Source organism: Nomascus leucogenys, chromosome 18, assembly GCF_006542625.1.
Source record: "Nomascus leucogenys isolate Asia chromosome 18, Asia_NLE_v1, whole genome shotgun sequence".
Lineage (NCBI taxonomy): Eukaryota > Metazoa > Chordata > Mammalia > Primates > Hylobatidae > Nomascus > Nomascus leucogenys.
Window position 1 is genome coordinate 65308599 of NC_044398.1, and position 15656 is coordinate 65324254.

The 15656-nt window shown below is 40.6% G+C and overlaps 2 protein-coding genes across 7 annotated transcripts in view; one reads left to right on the forward strand and one right to left on the reverse strand.

Moving 5' to 3' along the window:
* CDC20B (cell division cycle 20B) overlaps positions 1–14039 on the reverse strand; it is a 61518-nt gene extending 47479 nt beyond the window's left edge. For all 3 annotated transcript variants that reach the window (XM_030798548.1, XM_030798547.1, XM_030798546.1), the window contains exons 1-2: positions 13800–14039; positions 13455–13517 (exon numbers count right to left, since the gene is read on the reverse strand). In XM_030798548.1, the coding sequence (XP_030654408.1) occupies positions 13455–13517; positions 13800–13862 (126 nt within the window). In that variant the 5' untranslated portion in view covers positions 13863–14039. The remainder of the gene's footprint in view (positions 1–13454; positions 13518–13799) is intronic.
* Positions 989–8151, forward strand: GPX8 (glutathione peroxidase 8 (putative)). Of its 4 annotated transcripts, none has more exons than XM_003265925.3 (3): positions 989–1266; positions 1863–2124; positions 4911–5779. In XM_003265925.3, the coding sequence occupies exons 1-3, from the start codon at positions 1063–1065 to the stop codon at positions 5072–5074; spliced, it is 630 nt and encodes a 209-aa protein (XP_003265973.1). In that variant the 5' UTR covers positions 989–1062; the 3' UTR covers positions 5075–5779. The 4 variants fall into 4 exon arrangements, with proteins under 4 accessions (XP_003265973.1, XP_012352875.1, XP_003265974.1 ...); XM_003265926.3 differs by having other exon boundaries at positions 1046–1113; positions 4911–8151; XM_012497420.2 differs by having other exon boundaries at positions 1047–1113; positions 1989–2124; positions 4911–8151.
* Positions 14040–15656: the final 1617 nt, after the last annotated feature.

A 15656-nucleotide genomic window follows, 5' to 3' on the forward strand; every position in this document is an offset into this window, starting at 1 on the left:
GCACTCCAGCCTGGGTGAGAGAGCGAGACTCCGTCTCAAAAAAAAAAAAAAAAAAAAAAAAAAAATTTATTTAGAGACAGGGGTATCGCTTTCTTGCCCAAGTTGGTCTTGAACTCATGGGCTCAAGTGATCCTCCCATCTAGGCCTCCCAAAGTGCTGGGATTACAGGCGTGAGCCACCATGCCCAGCCTCAGTTTTTTCCATCTACAGGTTGTAGTGCATTGGAGAATGATGAAATCATTTTGATAGGTCAGAACTGGGTTGTTTAAAAATGCAACAGGTGGGGGTGCATCAAGTTCAAAGGAGAAGTGTTGTTTCTCAGTTGTGTGTTGGTTATACCCAGTTACGTTGTAAAGTGCACTGCTGACTGGGGGTCATGATTAGAGATTTGAAAAACACTGGACTATAGTTTGCTTTATGATAGAGAAGGGTTTAACACCTTCACTGTTTTTAACATATTTATTTTGACTGTATTCACCTGGTATTTGATTGCCTTAGCTAGATGAATCAGGGTAAATAGCCTTTTCAGATATTTCACTGCTCTTTCCACTACAAATTTCCTGAACTCATATAGCATGTTTAATCCATACATGTAATAGTAACATCCTTCAGGCTATACATCATATGAGTAGGTCACATTTAATCTACCTTCTAAACTATTGCCGAGCATTGTACTCCATCCCCTGCATCCAAACAGTTGCTCAATAAATACACAGGATGCTTAGCATGGGGATGAGCCCTCCATATCTTTCAAGTTACAAGAGCACCATCTTCTGGCGAAATATTTTCTTTGTAGGGAGAATGTCAAAGACCTACCAAAAATGTCCTGATTTTTCTAGCAAAAATTATCATTGCATCACAAATACTTTGAAATTCTGTAGAGCTCCTTGCTTCATTCAGGAGTTTCGCTTCATTTCCCCTCTGAGAAGGGGTCTTTCTGTTCCTTAGCAGTGAAAGCAGTCAGTCTGTCCTTCCTGGTTTTCCGTTCAACTAAGCCGGTTTCAAGTTTCAGCTCCTCCTTGAATTCCAGGCTGCTGAGACTTCCCTCTAGAATCCTCCAACATGGAGCCTCTTGCAGCTTACCCGCTAAAATGTTCCGGGCCCAGAGCAAAGGTATTTGCAGTTTTGCTGTCTATGGTTCTATGCACAGTAACGCTATTTCTTCTACAACTAAAATTCCTCAAACCTAAAATCAACAGCTTTTATGCCTTTGAAGTGAAGGATGCAAAAGGAAGAACTGTTTCTCTGGAAAAGTATAAAGGCAAAGTAAGTTGCATCATCTGATTTTTATTGTTATCGTTTTTCCTTGTCTCTGTTTACTCCTCTTAATAAAATCATTTTTTTGCTGTTACATGGTCATAAGTTGGAATTTAGTCTTCAGAGTAATGGTATTAGTACATCACTTTAGTTATTAGAGTTCTGATAGTTTGCTTCTAAATAATAAATACCAATTATCTCGTTTTCTTTAAAATGCTTTAATTTTGTGCTGAATTGATATGTAAAGTTGTTTGGAAAATACTTATAGTTAGTAATGTGAACATGATGACATTTATTAATAAAAGTATTGGTTCTATAATCTAATAACTTTAAAAAGCACTTATCAAGGATCATAGTTTTATCTTTAATTTAAAAATAAACTTCCATGAGTACCTAATGCTTTTTTAATGGCAGTACTATTTCAGGGCCTTAACCCAGGCGTCTAGGTTACAGTTTTCAATAGAACTGTGTATGTCCAAAAATACGAAAAAAACATCAATCAGAGGTTATAGTCCCCCCAAATTGTTTAGGATTTTAACTACTTGCAGAATTTTTTAAAATCTTTTGCTTCACTTTCCGGTTGGATTTTTTTCTTTTTCCGGGAGGTTTCACTAGTTGTAAACGTGGCCAGTGACTGCCAACTCACAGACAGAAATTACTTAGCGCTGAAGGAACTGCACAAAGAGTTTGGACCATCCCACTTCAGCGTGTTGGCTTTTCCCTGCAATCAGTTTGGAGAATCGGAGCCCCGCCCAAGCAAGGAAGTAGAATCTTTTGCAAGAAAAAACTACGGAGTAACATTCCCCATCTTCCACAAGATTAAGATTCTAGGATCTGAAGGAGAACCTGCATTTAGATTTCTTGTTGGTAAATATCTGCCTTGCATATATTGTTTTAAATTGCTTCTCATTTTTAAACAATTATACCAGGACAGTACTTTCCTATTTCATTTGAAACGTTGTATTGGGAAAGCTTCATAAAACTAACAAAGAGCCAGAATCTCATCCTTTGTAACTTCTAGGAGTTATGCTCCCCTGAAATCAATGTTTTAGTTTCTTAGATGGTAAAAGAATTCTATTCCAATGTATTTTATTCCTTATTACCATCTTCCTGAAGAATTTACTTACAGTGTGCCCATGGCTATTTTCACAAAATATCTTAATTCTCCTGTCGTGTAACTAGCATCTGGAGAAATGTCCCTTCCCGTCATTATAGCCACACAGCTCTCATGAATAGTGCTGGGCATTATTAGTTAACGTATGTTTGTGGCTAATTTTATGTTGCCTTTCTTATCTGAAACAATATTCTCAAGGATGAATATGTCAGCTTACCAGATTTTTGCTAAAATCCCAAAACACATAACTTGATTTTTTCAGAGGGCAATAGTGTTAGGCTATTTTTCCAATTAAGCTAGCTACAGAAATCTGTTTAAAGACTTGCCAAGGTCACTTAGCACAAAGGTCATGAGGCATAGTGACAGCATAGGCTTTGGCCTCAGCCTACCTGGGTTCAAACCCCTGCTCTTTTGTTTTTGCTATGTGGCTTCTTAACTTCTCTGTGCCTGTTTCTCATTTGTAAAATGGGCTATCAATAGTACCGACTTCTTAAGGTTGTTTGGAATTAAGTGTGTTAATAGTAAAAATAAAGTACTTATACACTGCTTGCTCTGTGCCAGACACTGTTCTAAACGACATTAGTCAAAAAAAAAAAAAAAAAAAAAAAGGCCAGACGCAGTGGCTCACGCCTTTAATCCCAGCACTTTGGGAGGCCAAGACAGGCAGATCACTTGAGGTCAGGAGTTAGAGACTAGCCTGGCCAATATGGTGAAACCCCGTCTCTATTAATAATACAAAAATTAGCCAGGCGTTTTGGTGGGTGCCTGTAATCCTAGCTATTCAGGAGGCTGAGGCAGGAGAATCGCTTGAACCCAGAGGCAGAGGTTGCAGTGAGCTGAAATCACACCACTGCACTCCAGCCTGGGCGACAGAGCAAGCCTGCATCTTAAATAAATAAACAAATAAATAAATACAGGACATTAGCTAATGTTCTCTCATCTAACTTATTCTGATGACATCTTCAGTCCTATTTTCACTGTAAATAAGTTGAGTTTTGATAAAACTATTACCTCACTCAGGCAATCAATCTTCTAATCCAACAAACCAAATAGTGATCTATAATATTTCACATAAACGTGAAGTCAGAGTCTTCTAAAAACATTATATTTAATTTCTAGGGAGAGTCGATATAATGCCTAACGCCATAAATGACAACCATAGTGAGGTCTTTATTCCTCTTATTTTGAGGGTCCACTGAGGAAAGAAAAGCCCAAGCACATGCCATTGAATTAATCATTCTTCAGTTACAGCAGCCAGATACATGGGTGCAATAGCTCATAGATTATTTCTCTTTATCACTACAAACCTTCTAAAACCCTTCTCAGCCTGTGTAACTGAAAAGATAACAGTGAGTTAAGGTTTCATTCCACTTAGATAGGGAGGATCATAGAGCCCAAAGGTTAAGAGCATGAGCTGTGGAGTAAAAAGGCCCGTATATCAATCCTGGCTCAACCACTCACTAGCCACGTGACCCTGTGTCTAGGCCTCCATTTATCTCATCTGCAAAACGGGGATGATAATAATACCCACTTCATAGGGTCCCTGTAAGATTAAATGAGAGGATCAATTTGAAGCACGGAGCGTACATTACTAGGCACATAGTAAGCACTCATAAATTTTAGTTATAATTATTATATTTTTTCTCATGTTAGTCAACAAAATGAACATAAATCTTGAGTGGTATAAATAGAAAAAACATCTACATTTCTTGCATAAATTAAGATTTATCAAAAGGATATCATGGCTGGGCATGGTAGCTCATGCCTGTAATCCCAGCACTTTGGGAGGCCAAGACAGGAGGATCACTTTAGTGCTCAGGAGTTCAAGCCCAGCCTGGGCAACACAGAGAGACCCTGACAAAAAAAAAGTTATTGCTTCTCAAAATAAGGTGATTATTCACTTTGGGAGGCCAAAACCGTATCTCTACTCAAAATACAAAAATTTGCCTGCTGTGGTGGCACACACACTTTCCAATTTTGCTTCATTTTTTTTGGCTTTTAATTTTATTTGACACAGAGTTTCGCTCTTGTCCCCCAGGCTGGAGGGCAGTGGCATGGTCTTAGCTCACTGCAACCTCTGCCTCCAAGTTTCACGTGATTGTACTGTCTCAGCCTCCCAAGTAGCTGGGATTACAGGTGCACACCACCACACCCGGCTAATTTTTTGTATTTTTAGTAAAGACGGGGTTTCACCATGTTGGGCAGGCTGGTCTTGAACTCTTGACCTTAGGTGATCCACCCGCCTCAGCCTCCCAAAGTGCTGGGATTACAGGCTGAGCCACCGCTCCCGGCCTACTTTGCTTCATTTCATGATACTAAGATCACATACTAGATGAGTAGACTCATAGGTGAAGTCATCAAGTATATTGAAATCTGGTTACTCTAACCTTGAGTTTCACTTTGTTTGAGTGTTTTGTTTTTGATATTATGACGATCCTAGAACTTGATACTAAAGTTGTCATTTATGCAGATACTAATAGAAGTGAAAATCTTGACAAAATAAAATTATGCTCATGAAAATATGTTCTGGATATTTTAGATTCTTCAAAGAAGGAACCAAGGTGGAATTTTTGGAAGTATCTTGTCAACCCTGAGGGTCAAGTTGTGAAGTTCTGGAGGCCAGAGGAGCCTATTGAAGTCATCAGGCCTGACATAGCAGCTCTGGTTAGACAAGTGATCATAAAAAAGAAAGAGGATCTATGAGGATGCCATTGCATTTCTAATAGAACAGAGAAATGTCTCCATGAGGGTTTGGTCTCGTTTTAAACACTTTTTTTTGGAGACAGTGTCTCACTCTGTTGCCCAGGCTGGAGTGCAGTGGTGCGTTCTCAGCTCATTGCAACCTCCGCCTCTTTAAACATGCTGTTAAATGTGGCAATGAAGGATATTTTTTTAATGTTATGTTGCTATTAAGTGGTAATGAATGTTCCCAGGATGAGGATGTTACCCAAAGCAAAAATCAAGAGTAGCCAAAGAATCAACATGAAATATATTAACTACTTCCTCTGACCATACTAAAGAATTCAGAATACACAGTGACCAGTGTGCCTCAATATCTTATTGTTCAACTTGACATTTTCTAGGACTGTACTTGATGAAAATGCCAACACACTAGACCACTCTTTGGATTCAAGAGCACTGTGTATGACTGAAATTTCTGGAATAACTGTAAATGGTTATGTTAATGTAATAAAACACAAATGTTGAAAAATGTAAAATATATATACATAGATTCAAATCCTTATATATGTGTGCTTGTTTTGTGTACAGGATTTTGTTTTTTCTTTTTAAGTACAGGTTCCTAGTGTTTTACTATAACTGTCACTATGTATGTAACTGACAAATATAAATAGTCATTTATAAATGACCGTATTATAACATTTGAAAAAGTCTTCATCATTTTCAGTATTTCTCTCTGCCTTATTTTTTAGAAGCAACTCAAATTCTGTAATCATAATATTACCAAGTAAGTCAGTCTTTATTTTTGCGTGAAAATCCCAAGTGTAGAAAAAAGGACATGAGTATAAGATCATTGAGCTTGATTCCTTATAGGCTGATTTGGGTTGCTAATGTATTCATACTAGATTAGGCACTTGGAAGGAATTCAGTGCTGCATCATTCTGATAGCTGAAATAGTAAAAATCAACTCCAACAGCCTAAACTCTAGTATAAACAGGGGGTGATCATACAAGTCCTAAAGTGTAGATCAGCAGTCACTGAACCTCTTAGAGTCACAAGGCATTTTTTCTCCCAAAATCATGGCCTTTATATTTTGTTAGCCTTATAATTGACTAACAAAGCAACCTGCCAAGTTGGTGAAGGTTAATTATTGCCTCATGAAATATACATTCATCGCATAAAAGAATTAAATAGGAAGATGGCCAAAAATGTAAAAAAGTTATATAAATTTGTCTAAGAAGAAAAAGACCCAATTTAAGTAGTCTGTGACTTGACTCCCAAATTCTGACCTGACGGATGAAAGTGAAGATGTTTCTTATGGAGAATTCAGTAATGCTACCTCAGTATATAGTTCTGTATACGTATTTGGACCAAAGTTCTTAGATAAACCAAAAATATTTCATGAAGCATCTTCTGCTTCACAGTACATATCCAGCCACCCAGCTATGAATGTATTTAGAAAGATACTTGGTGGAGGTGGAATTTCTACCAGAGGTAAAGAGGATTTGTAGAGATAGCCTCAAGAATGCCAGATGAGTGTGTCAGCAAGCCTGCTCCTACCTACCTCTCGCCAGCTGCGTGACTTTAGGCAAGTCACTTAAGTACCTTATTTCAGTTTCCTCACCTGTAAGTTGAACAGGGGTTGAATGGAATAAAAAGCCCTTTGCAACTCTAAAAGTCAATTAACACACTTACCAAGGTGTTTTAAGTGACCAGGAAGGAAATCAGAACTAACCTGGATTGTTAGCAAAGAAAACAGAAGCCACCAAGTCTATCTGTCCTTTGCAATTGTGCCTCAAGAGCCTATTAGCAATTTGCATTCTGAGCCTCTAAGAAAACTTTTGTTCAGGTGGCCCCTCCAAGTGCTGCTGCCAGAGCACTCTTGCCTTGTATCACCACCTATGCCTTCCATGAGCTCATAGCAGTGCTGTGGCACTGCAGGGGTGTTTAATGCGTTCACGTTAGGGGCATGAGCAGAACTACATATGCCAGCACCACATGGGCAGCAGAGACTCCCCACTGCCAGATGGATGATAATGGAGCTGCACTGGGAACAATCAGGACCGCCCCAGTCAACATGATACAGATGAACGTCCTGCCTTAAGTCACTAGTTCTCTCCAAAGCCAGATAAAGTGGGTTTCTTCACTTACATCTCTCTAATCTTGGTTGCCTTATTCAACCTACAGACTCTATGTCAGAGCTGGATTTTCTCCCCTTGCCCTTTAGGTTAGCAGAGTAGGCAGGAGGAGATTTGAAAGCGTGTCATACGTATTGCCTTGAAAGAAAGGACATTCAGGTGTCCCTTCGGGGTTCTGTAACAATTAGGCTATGTGTGCTGAGACAGGGAGTGGAGTCATTTGCGGATGTGCTGCTACCTGTAACTCAAATGCCTCATAGGAATACCAGCGGACAAACACACAGAGGAAAAGCTGAATCTTTCCTATATTGGACAATCTTCCTTCAGTCTTGTTTCTGCATCAAAAATTCTGGGACACAGAGTGCTACAGGATGCCTGGGCTAAGGACTGTAACAGAAAAATATCAACATCAGAGCCTGGCGCAGTGGCTCACGCCGGTAATCCCAGCAATTTGGGAGGCCAAGGCGGGCGAATCACTTGAGGTCAGGAGTTCAAGACCATCCTGGCCAACATGGTGAAACCCCATCTCTACTAAAAATACAAATATTAGCCGGGCATGGTGGCACGTGCCTGTAATCCCAGCTACTTGGGAGGGTGAGGCAGAAGAATCACTTGAAAACAGGAGGCTGAGGTTGCAATGAGCCAAGATCGCACTACTGCACTCCAATCTGGGCAACAGAGCGAGACCCCATCTCAAAGACCCTGTCTCAAAAAAAAGAGAAAAAGAAAAAGAAAAATATCAGGCATCACATGAAAGAGTATTCAGCTGTTGTCCTTGTGAAAAAGGAAAAGGACAAAATCAAATGCATTTTCACTGTGGTAACTAATTCACTGACTTGAAGTTTGCTTTGTTTGTTTTCTTTGGTGCATAGAGAAGAATACTTCATACTAACTCCTGATCACCTTACAGCAGACATAACAACAGAGTGTTAGAGATTCGAATAAATATGAATTTGCCTGAAATGTGCCCTGAAAGTTGTATTTCATTTTTTAAATGTTTAACAATTACACTGTATCAATAGTATATACACATGTACATATATATAATTCTTAATAACTGCAGTGTATCTAGCATATATATAATGGTGGCTGGTACATGTTTAATAGCAGACTGTGGAGGAGGAATCCTGACATACAGCATTTGCCAGCTCAATGTAAATGCTCATGCTCCCTCATGGTCAATTTCCATCTACCAATGGTTTAGTAACTAGGATGCACAATTTCTAAAAATGTGACAATTGACAATGGGCATGATGGCTCAGGCCTGTAATATCAGCACTTTAAGCAGCTGAGGTGGGAGGATCACTTGAGCCCAGGAGTTAGAGACCAGCCTGGGGCAACATGGCAAAACCCTGTCTCCACAAAAAAATCAAAAAATTAGCTGCGTGTAGTGGTACATGCCTCAGGTCCCAGCTACATAGGAGGCTGAAGTGGAAGGACTGCTTGAGCCCAAAGAGGTCAAACCTGCAGTGAGCCGACACGGCTCCACTGAACTCCAGGCTGGGCGACAGAGCGAGACCCCGTCTCTACAAAAAAAATTTAAAAATTAGCCAGGTGCGATAGCACACACCTGTGGTTCCAGCTACTCAGGAGGCTGAGGTGAGAGGATTGCTTAAGCCCAGGAGGTAGAGGCTGCAGTGAGCCATGATTGCACCACATTGATTAGTGGTGTTCCTTTGAAAGAAAAATGACATGTTTGGGTGGAGCTGATATGAGGACACTCTATCCATATTTAGTCCTCTGCTTGATTTTATCTTTCTCATCAAATAAAATTCTAATAATTGTTATGCCTAGAAACTAATCCATCACACTCCTTCCCACTCTTCCCTTCCCCTCGTCCAGCTGAACTGTTAAGGCTGTCTCTTGCAGAGCAGTGCAGGGGAATAAAAAGCAGCAGAGAGAGAGAAATTAGGAAGCTATCACTATAATAGTGACAGGTTCAGAGGGCAGTGATGGGAAGTAGTGACATTCCCAGCACCAGTGAACAGCCAAGAGACTGCCCCAAGAGAAAACACCTGGGAGAAAACACTTTGCCATCAGCAGAGCCTCCCTCCTCTTTTTACGATCCCTTTTCCCTCTGCTTGACCCTTGACATCCCAGTGTGTATCCCTTTCTTTCCCTCTCCCACCTATGGAAACGTTTTCTCTTTTAATTTATATCTTCACTTTCCTCCTAACCCATTCATCTCTTTAACATATTTTTTTATTTCTTTAACATATTTTTATTTCATTCCATTCCTTCCCTCTTTTCTCATCATCTCAATAATATGAGACTAAACCACAACTTTAAATGTCTTCTGTTTAGTGAATATAAAGTTGGTTTCCCTACAGAATCAACAGTTCTAAAAAAGAAAACTTAAAAAAAAATTAAGTTGGCATTTTCAGAAACAGAAAATCAATTACAGCATGTTCTCACTTCCAAGTGGGAGCTAAACAATGGGTATACATGGACATGAAGATGGAAACAGTAGACACCGGGGACTCCAGAAGGGGTAGAAGGAAGGAACACAGGGACCGAAAAACTACCTATTGGGTACAATGTTCACTATTTGGGTGATAGGTTCACTAGAAGCCCAAACCCCAGCATCACCTATCATATTCATGTAACAAACCTGCACATGTACCCCCTGGATCTAAAATAAAATAAAGTTGGCACTTTATGTCTTGCTCTTTAATTTAAAAAAACTAAAACACAAAATCCAAGCCTTCTAAATTTAGTAGGTTTTATTTTTATCACCAGGTCAGTGATTCTCTATAGAAAATAACATGTTGAAATTTAACCTTAAAAAAAGACAAGATGAAAACAGTATTTACGTGGAATATATACTTAAACATAAATCTCCTGAAAGTGAATAACCCTGGGCAACATCAAAAATAGGATGTGATTTGAAAGTAGTAAAATGCATGAGAATCAAATTATAGATATCTATTTAACCCATGTTCTAGAAATATGTTTAAATAAGGAAAGCATAAAAATTATTTTACCAATAACTTATAATCCAGTACAGTAGAGAATGTGAAATATTTCTTGCTATGGCTTAACTAACTGATGACACCACCAAAGTCAGTTCCACTAACTGGCTGCAAATGTCCACACAAGAATACTGCATGTTTGGAAGCCAGCACATGTCTATGCTGCTTCATGGGTCAAAATGTCTCCAAGGGAATGAGAATATATTTAAGGTCATATTGTATGGTCAGTTCTTCCCACTTCACAAGTTGTTAGATCTCATGCTCTCTTCCAAATATTTCATGAACCTGTGATTTTACAGAAAATGAAGTGAAAGGACTGAGGTAGATCTTCCAAAAAAATTTAAACCATCCCCCACCCAAAAAAAATCCCCAATATTCTTGATATTTCAAGTGAAAAATGTTTTAGTTGACTGACTCATCTGGAAAATTACCTCAACTTTCCCTTCAGCTGGTACACATACAGTCACGGCTATAGAAACCAATTCTAATGCTGTATTCAGAAACTCATGATGCAGAGGCTGGGCGCGGTGGCTCACGCCTGTAATCCCAGCACTTTGGGAGGCCGAGGCGGGTGAATCACGAGGTCAGGAGATCGAGACCATCCCAGCTAACACGGTGAAACCCCGTCTCTACTAAAAATACAAAACAATTAGCCGGGCGCGGTGGCGGGCGCCTGTAGTCCCAGCTACTCGGAGAGGCTGAGGCAGGAGAATGGCGTGAACCCGGGAGGCGGAGCTTGCAGTGAGCGGAGATCGCGCCACTGCACTCCAGCCTGGGCGACAGAGCGAGAGTCCGTCTCAAAAAAAAAAAAGAAAGAAAGAAAGAAAGAAACTAATGATGCAGAAAGAATCCTAAAGACTTCACTGAAAATTTGGGGACACATTGTAGGTCCATTCCACATTGTTATTACATTCTAAACCTTATAGTTAAAAACATATAATTTCACAAATACTTAAACACTGTCTACTCCGAAAGACTCCAAAGACTCCAAAAATATTTCTTAAAAATTTTTAGTTACGGAAAAGCAGGCATAAGTAAATTTTTCTTAAAAGGAAAAAAATTTAAGTAATTGTAGTACTTTCCTTACCATTATAAAGCTGTCCATTGTATTATAAGTATTACTGTACTATAAGTTAATGGCAATAATATATTATAGTAAATAGTGGCTTGCTTCATAGCAGAAAGTACACATAAACACACCCTAATTACAGATTTAGCTACACTCTGATGTTCATTGTATATGCAATAAGACAGCAGTTGCATGTTAGCCGATGCCATTCACATATTCAACCAGCTAACAATACACTGCCAGCTCATCACACACAGGTATCCAGAGCACTTCATTGACAAGAAGAATTTATCCAGAAGCAAGTGGCAGGGTAGTTGTGGCTGCTGACTTGACCCAAGCAGCCAGCTAACAATACACTGCCTACCTGATTCAGGTCACCGCCGATTCTTGTGGCCCAGGCAGTCACTGAGGCTAAATTTGTAACATGAAACACAGTGGCCGAACTCTAATCTTAATAGTCACATTAAAGAAAACTTATAGACAAAATGTATTACTTCAAGACTATAAGAAATAAAATCAATATTTGTTTGAATCTAGTCAAAAACATAAAAGTTAAACAAAAACTTTAAAACTTTCAGAATACTTACACTTAGGTTTTCCAAATTAAATGCTTGGATAAAGATATGTTACTACAGTACAAATGAATTTTAAAAGTTACTTAACTGTAGGCTGGGCGCAGTGGCTTACGCCTGTAATCCCAGCACTTTGGGAGGCCAAGGTTGGCTGATCCCCTAAGGTCACAAGTTCGAGACCAGCCTGGCCAACATGGTGAAACCCCATCTCTATTAAAAATACAAAAATTATCCCAGCGTGGTGGTGCTGCCTGTAATCCCAGCTACTCAAGAGGCTGAGGCACGAGAATCACTTGAACCCAGGAGCTAGAGTTTGCAGTGAGCCAAGATTGCACCACTGCAGTCCAACCTGGGCAACAAAGTGAGACTCTGTCTCAAAAAAATAAATAAAAAGTTACTTAACTATAGCTTTTCAAATCACTTCTATTTACTGATCCAAAGATTACTTGTCTGTATTAGACAGTAAAATATCTAGGAGTCCTGATAATACGTAAGCTGTGCATGACACAAAACTGCAGCAGTGTTTGGGGAAAAAAAATCAACATTAAAGTATTTAAGAAATGTAAGGGCTTAAATGTAATTAGTTTTCTCCTACTAGAAATGACATTAGTAATCGAGTTCTGAAAATCCAATTATGTATTCAATATAGGATGTTACCACTTGAATATCGAATTTTTTTTTTTAAGAGGCAGGGTCTGGCTCTGTCCTCCAGGCTGGAGTGCAGTGGTGCAATCATAGCTCACTGCAGCCTTGAACTCCTGGACTCAAGCGATCCTCCTGCCTCAGGCTCCCAAGTAGCTAGGACTACAGGCACATGTCATCATGCCCAGCTAATTTTTGCAGTTTTTTTGTAAAGACAAGGTCTCCCCGTGTTGTCCAGGCTGGTCTTGAAGTCTTGGCCTCAAGTGATCCTCCTGCTTCAGCATCCCAAAATGCTGGGATTACAGGCATGAGCCACAGTGCCTAGTTGCAAAATTATATATAAGTTGCAAAATCTATTAAAATGGTGGTGGATTTGGCACCACAATCTATGAGTACAGGTCAAAGGAAGATGAAGTATTGAGCCTAGAGAGAAGCATGGTAAATGGTGACAGAGATTTAAAGCAGATGAAGGCTGTTTATGAAACACGTTTATAAAACCATTTAAATTTGTTTCCGTTTACACTGATTACAAGAGACACTAAAGACCTTTGGGTTTGGTCTTTCAAGGAGAACAGGTACTACATTGGATCAACTTTAAATTGCTCACGTTAAGAACCATGGTTTATGACACTTCTCCACATTGTCCACAAGATGGCACCATTTCCATTTCTTTGGGGGGCGTGCTTCTGAATGCTGCAGAGAGGAGTGCAACTAGCAACCGTTAAAATTATTAACAGCCGCTAGCAATACACTGCCTACCTGACACATCCCAGCTTTATCCTTTGCTGTGGAGGCAAAAACTAGAAAGTACGATTCAGATGCAAACGACTGCATTATTTGTCTGGGATCTTCAGTTTCATAAAGAAATTTTTTTCAGTATGTAATAAGATACTGTAAATTCTTGTATTTTCAGACCAGCTCATACTTCCTACAAATACATTATTTACCAAGAATTCGTTTGTTCAAGATCAGAATTAAAACAGAGAACAAGAACAAGCCCTGGACACTCACCTTGGTAGAGTCTTGACTTCTCTTCTGCTTCAAGTCTTTGGAGAGCACACGCATGATACTTTCCTTTGAAAACACAGATAACATATTGAGAGAGAAACTATTTAGGAAAATCATAATTTCAGGTGTGGAATTTTTCTAGATCCTGTGCTTGTCAGATTACACTTTTTTTTTTTCTTTTTTTGGCAACTAGGCACCTTCAGAATACAACTAAATTACATCACTCAAATTTATGACCAGGGCTTAGAGTTTCGTAGCACCTCTTAGTCCTAAACAGATATATTACGAACGGGGCCTTCGGGCCCGCATTAGAGAGTTAGGGAGAATGCAGAAAAGGGCGTTACTCACCCACAGCATCTCCTCTTCCGTGCGGACCCTCCGAGGCGCGATGCGCTCCAGTTTCCACTCCATCTCCGGCTGACTTCGCCCTGCTTGGCGTTTGGCCTCTCTGCTCGACTGCCTCTGGTTTTCTTCCCAGGTCCAAGTCAGTCTTGACGCCTAATCGTCGAACCCCTGGAGTCCCGTCCCCCAGGACCATTCTATTTCACCACCTCCCTCCAGGTCCCCCACTCCTCCCACCGCTGCTGCAAGGTGTTCCCCAGGGTACCATTTAAAAAGCCTGCGGGGCGGCAGTTGGCGCGGGAATCCCCTTCGCCGGCTTCTTATTGGCCGGCGCTGAGGTGACGTCAGAGCCCGAGTGGGATTCCCCGGCGCGCGACGCGGCCCCGCCCCTGTCGGCCCTCTCTGGGCCCCGCCCCGCCACCGCCTCCGGCCGAGGCGCGCACCCGGGCGCCAAGCTTTGCCGCGAGCCGTGGCGGGCCTGCGGCTGGGCCTGGCGCCTGGGTCTGCCACCGCGGCAGGAGGCGGAGGGGTTGGCGGGCGAAGAAGCGGGTTCTGGGAGTTCACGATCTTTCCATTTTCAGAAACAAGAATGTTTCCTTATAACGGCCCTGATCCCTGTTCCTCGGCTCCCACTTCTCTTTCTCCAACCACACCCTGCCTTTGCAGGATAGGAGCGTGCACAGCTCTCTGGCCTCTGTCCGTTGGTAATCGCTGTGTCAGCTATTGATGTGATGCGTGTTCGTCAGCTCTTCGTTTTCAGACGGGCAAGAAAACGTGGCAAGATTTCTATGCCGATCAAAAGGGAGAGAGTTGACATATTTATGCAATAAATTATTCCCTGCTCTATATATTGGGAAGTGGTCAGGTCCTCTCACTCGGGCTTCTGAGCCCTGTTCCTTAGCGGGAGGTAGGTGAGAGAGGTGAAAAGGTAGTGAAAGAACCAGTGACAGGCAGGACCTCATAAGGCGTGAAGAGGGGGCCAGAAAGCTGAGCACACTGGGGACTCCGTGATAAAGGGGGAGAGGAAGATATTGAGGGTTGAGGAAGAGGTCTGGCGGGAAATGACAGGGAACCAGATGGGCTGTGCAGCCTTAGCTGCCCATCTGAGCTGCCAAGAGAGCCGAGTTGTGCCATATGGCAGGAGGGGACACTGCATCTGGGAAGCCTCTGACAGCCTGGCAGCCTGTTTGTCCCTCCCTTGCTAATCCCCCAACCATTTTTGACATTGGATTGTATTTTGCTCTAAGGCAATGTGAGTTTGTGTGTTTTTCTGGGGAAACAGTTCACAGATAGCAGATACTCAAAAGGGTCAGTGATTCAAAAAAAAAAAAAAAAACCTAAAACTCACTCCCCTGCTTTCCTTCATACTGAAAGCAAGAAAAAATGGTATTAGAACTAAGACCCAATCTTAGACCAGTTTTCTATGTACAATAATAATGCTGCATAGGGTAACTTAATCTTCAAATGACATATATCAAAATGTTTGATAGTTGAATAACTAGTGGATTAAAAGATCTCTAAGTTTCACCCACAAGAAGTCTATTTTCCTTGCAGTGGAGTACTCATTCCAAATTCCAGTAAATCCTTTCAGCAAACATTAAGACTAAATAAAAGTAAACTATTATTGGATGAGAGTCAGATGCATTGTTAATTTAAATGATCAGTTTTGCAAATGCCAACTAAAACTCAAAGTATATTGGAAATAATACGAAGGACATTTTATCTTTGTTCTATTTTTAAATATAGTTTACATTTAACCATTTTGTATAAACACAGAATAAAAGCAATTCAACTAATAAGCTCATAAATCCATGTAAATTGGGAGTTTTAGAATCCAGTTTCGTACAAGTACTAAGAATAGTG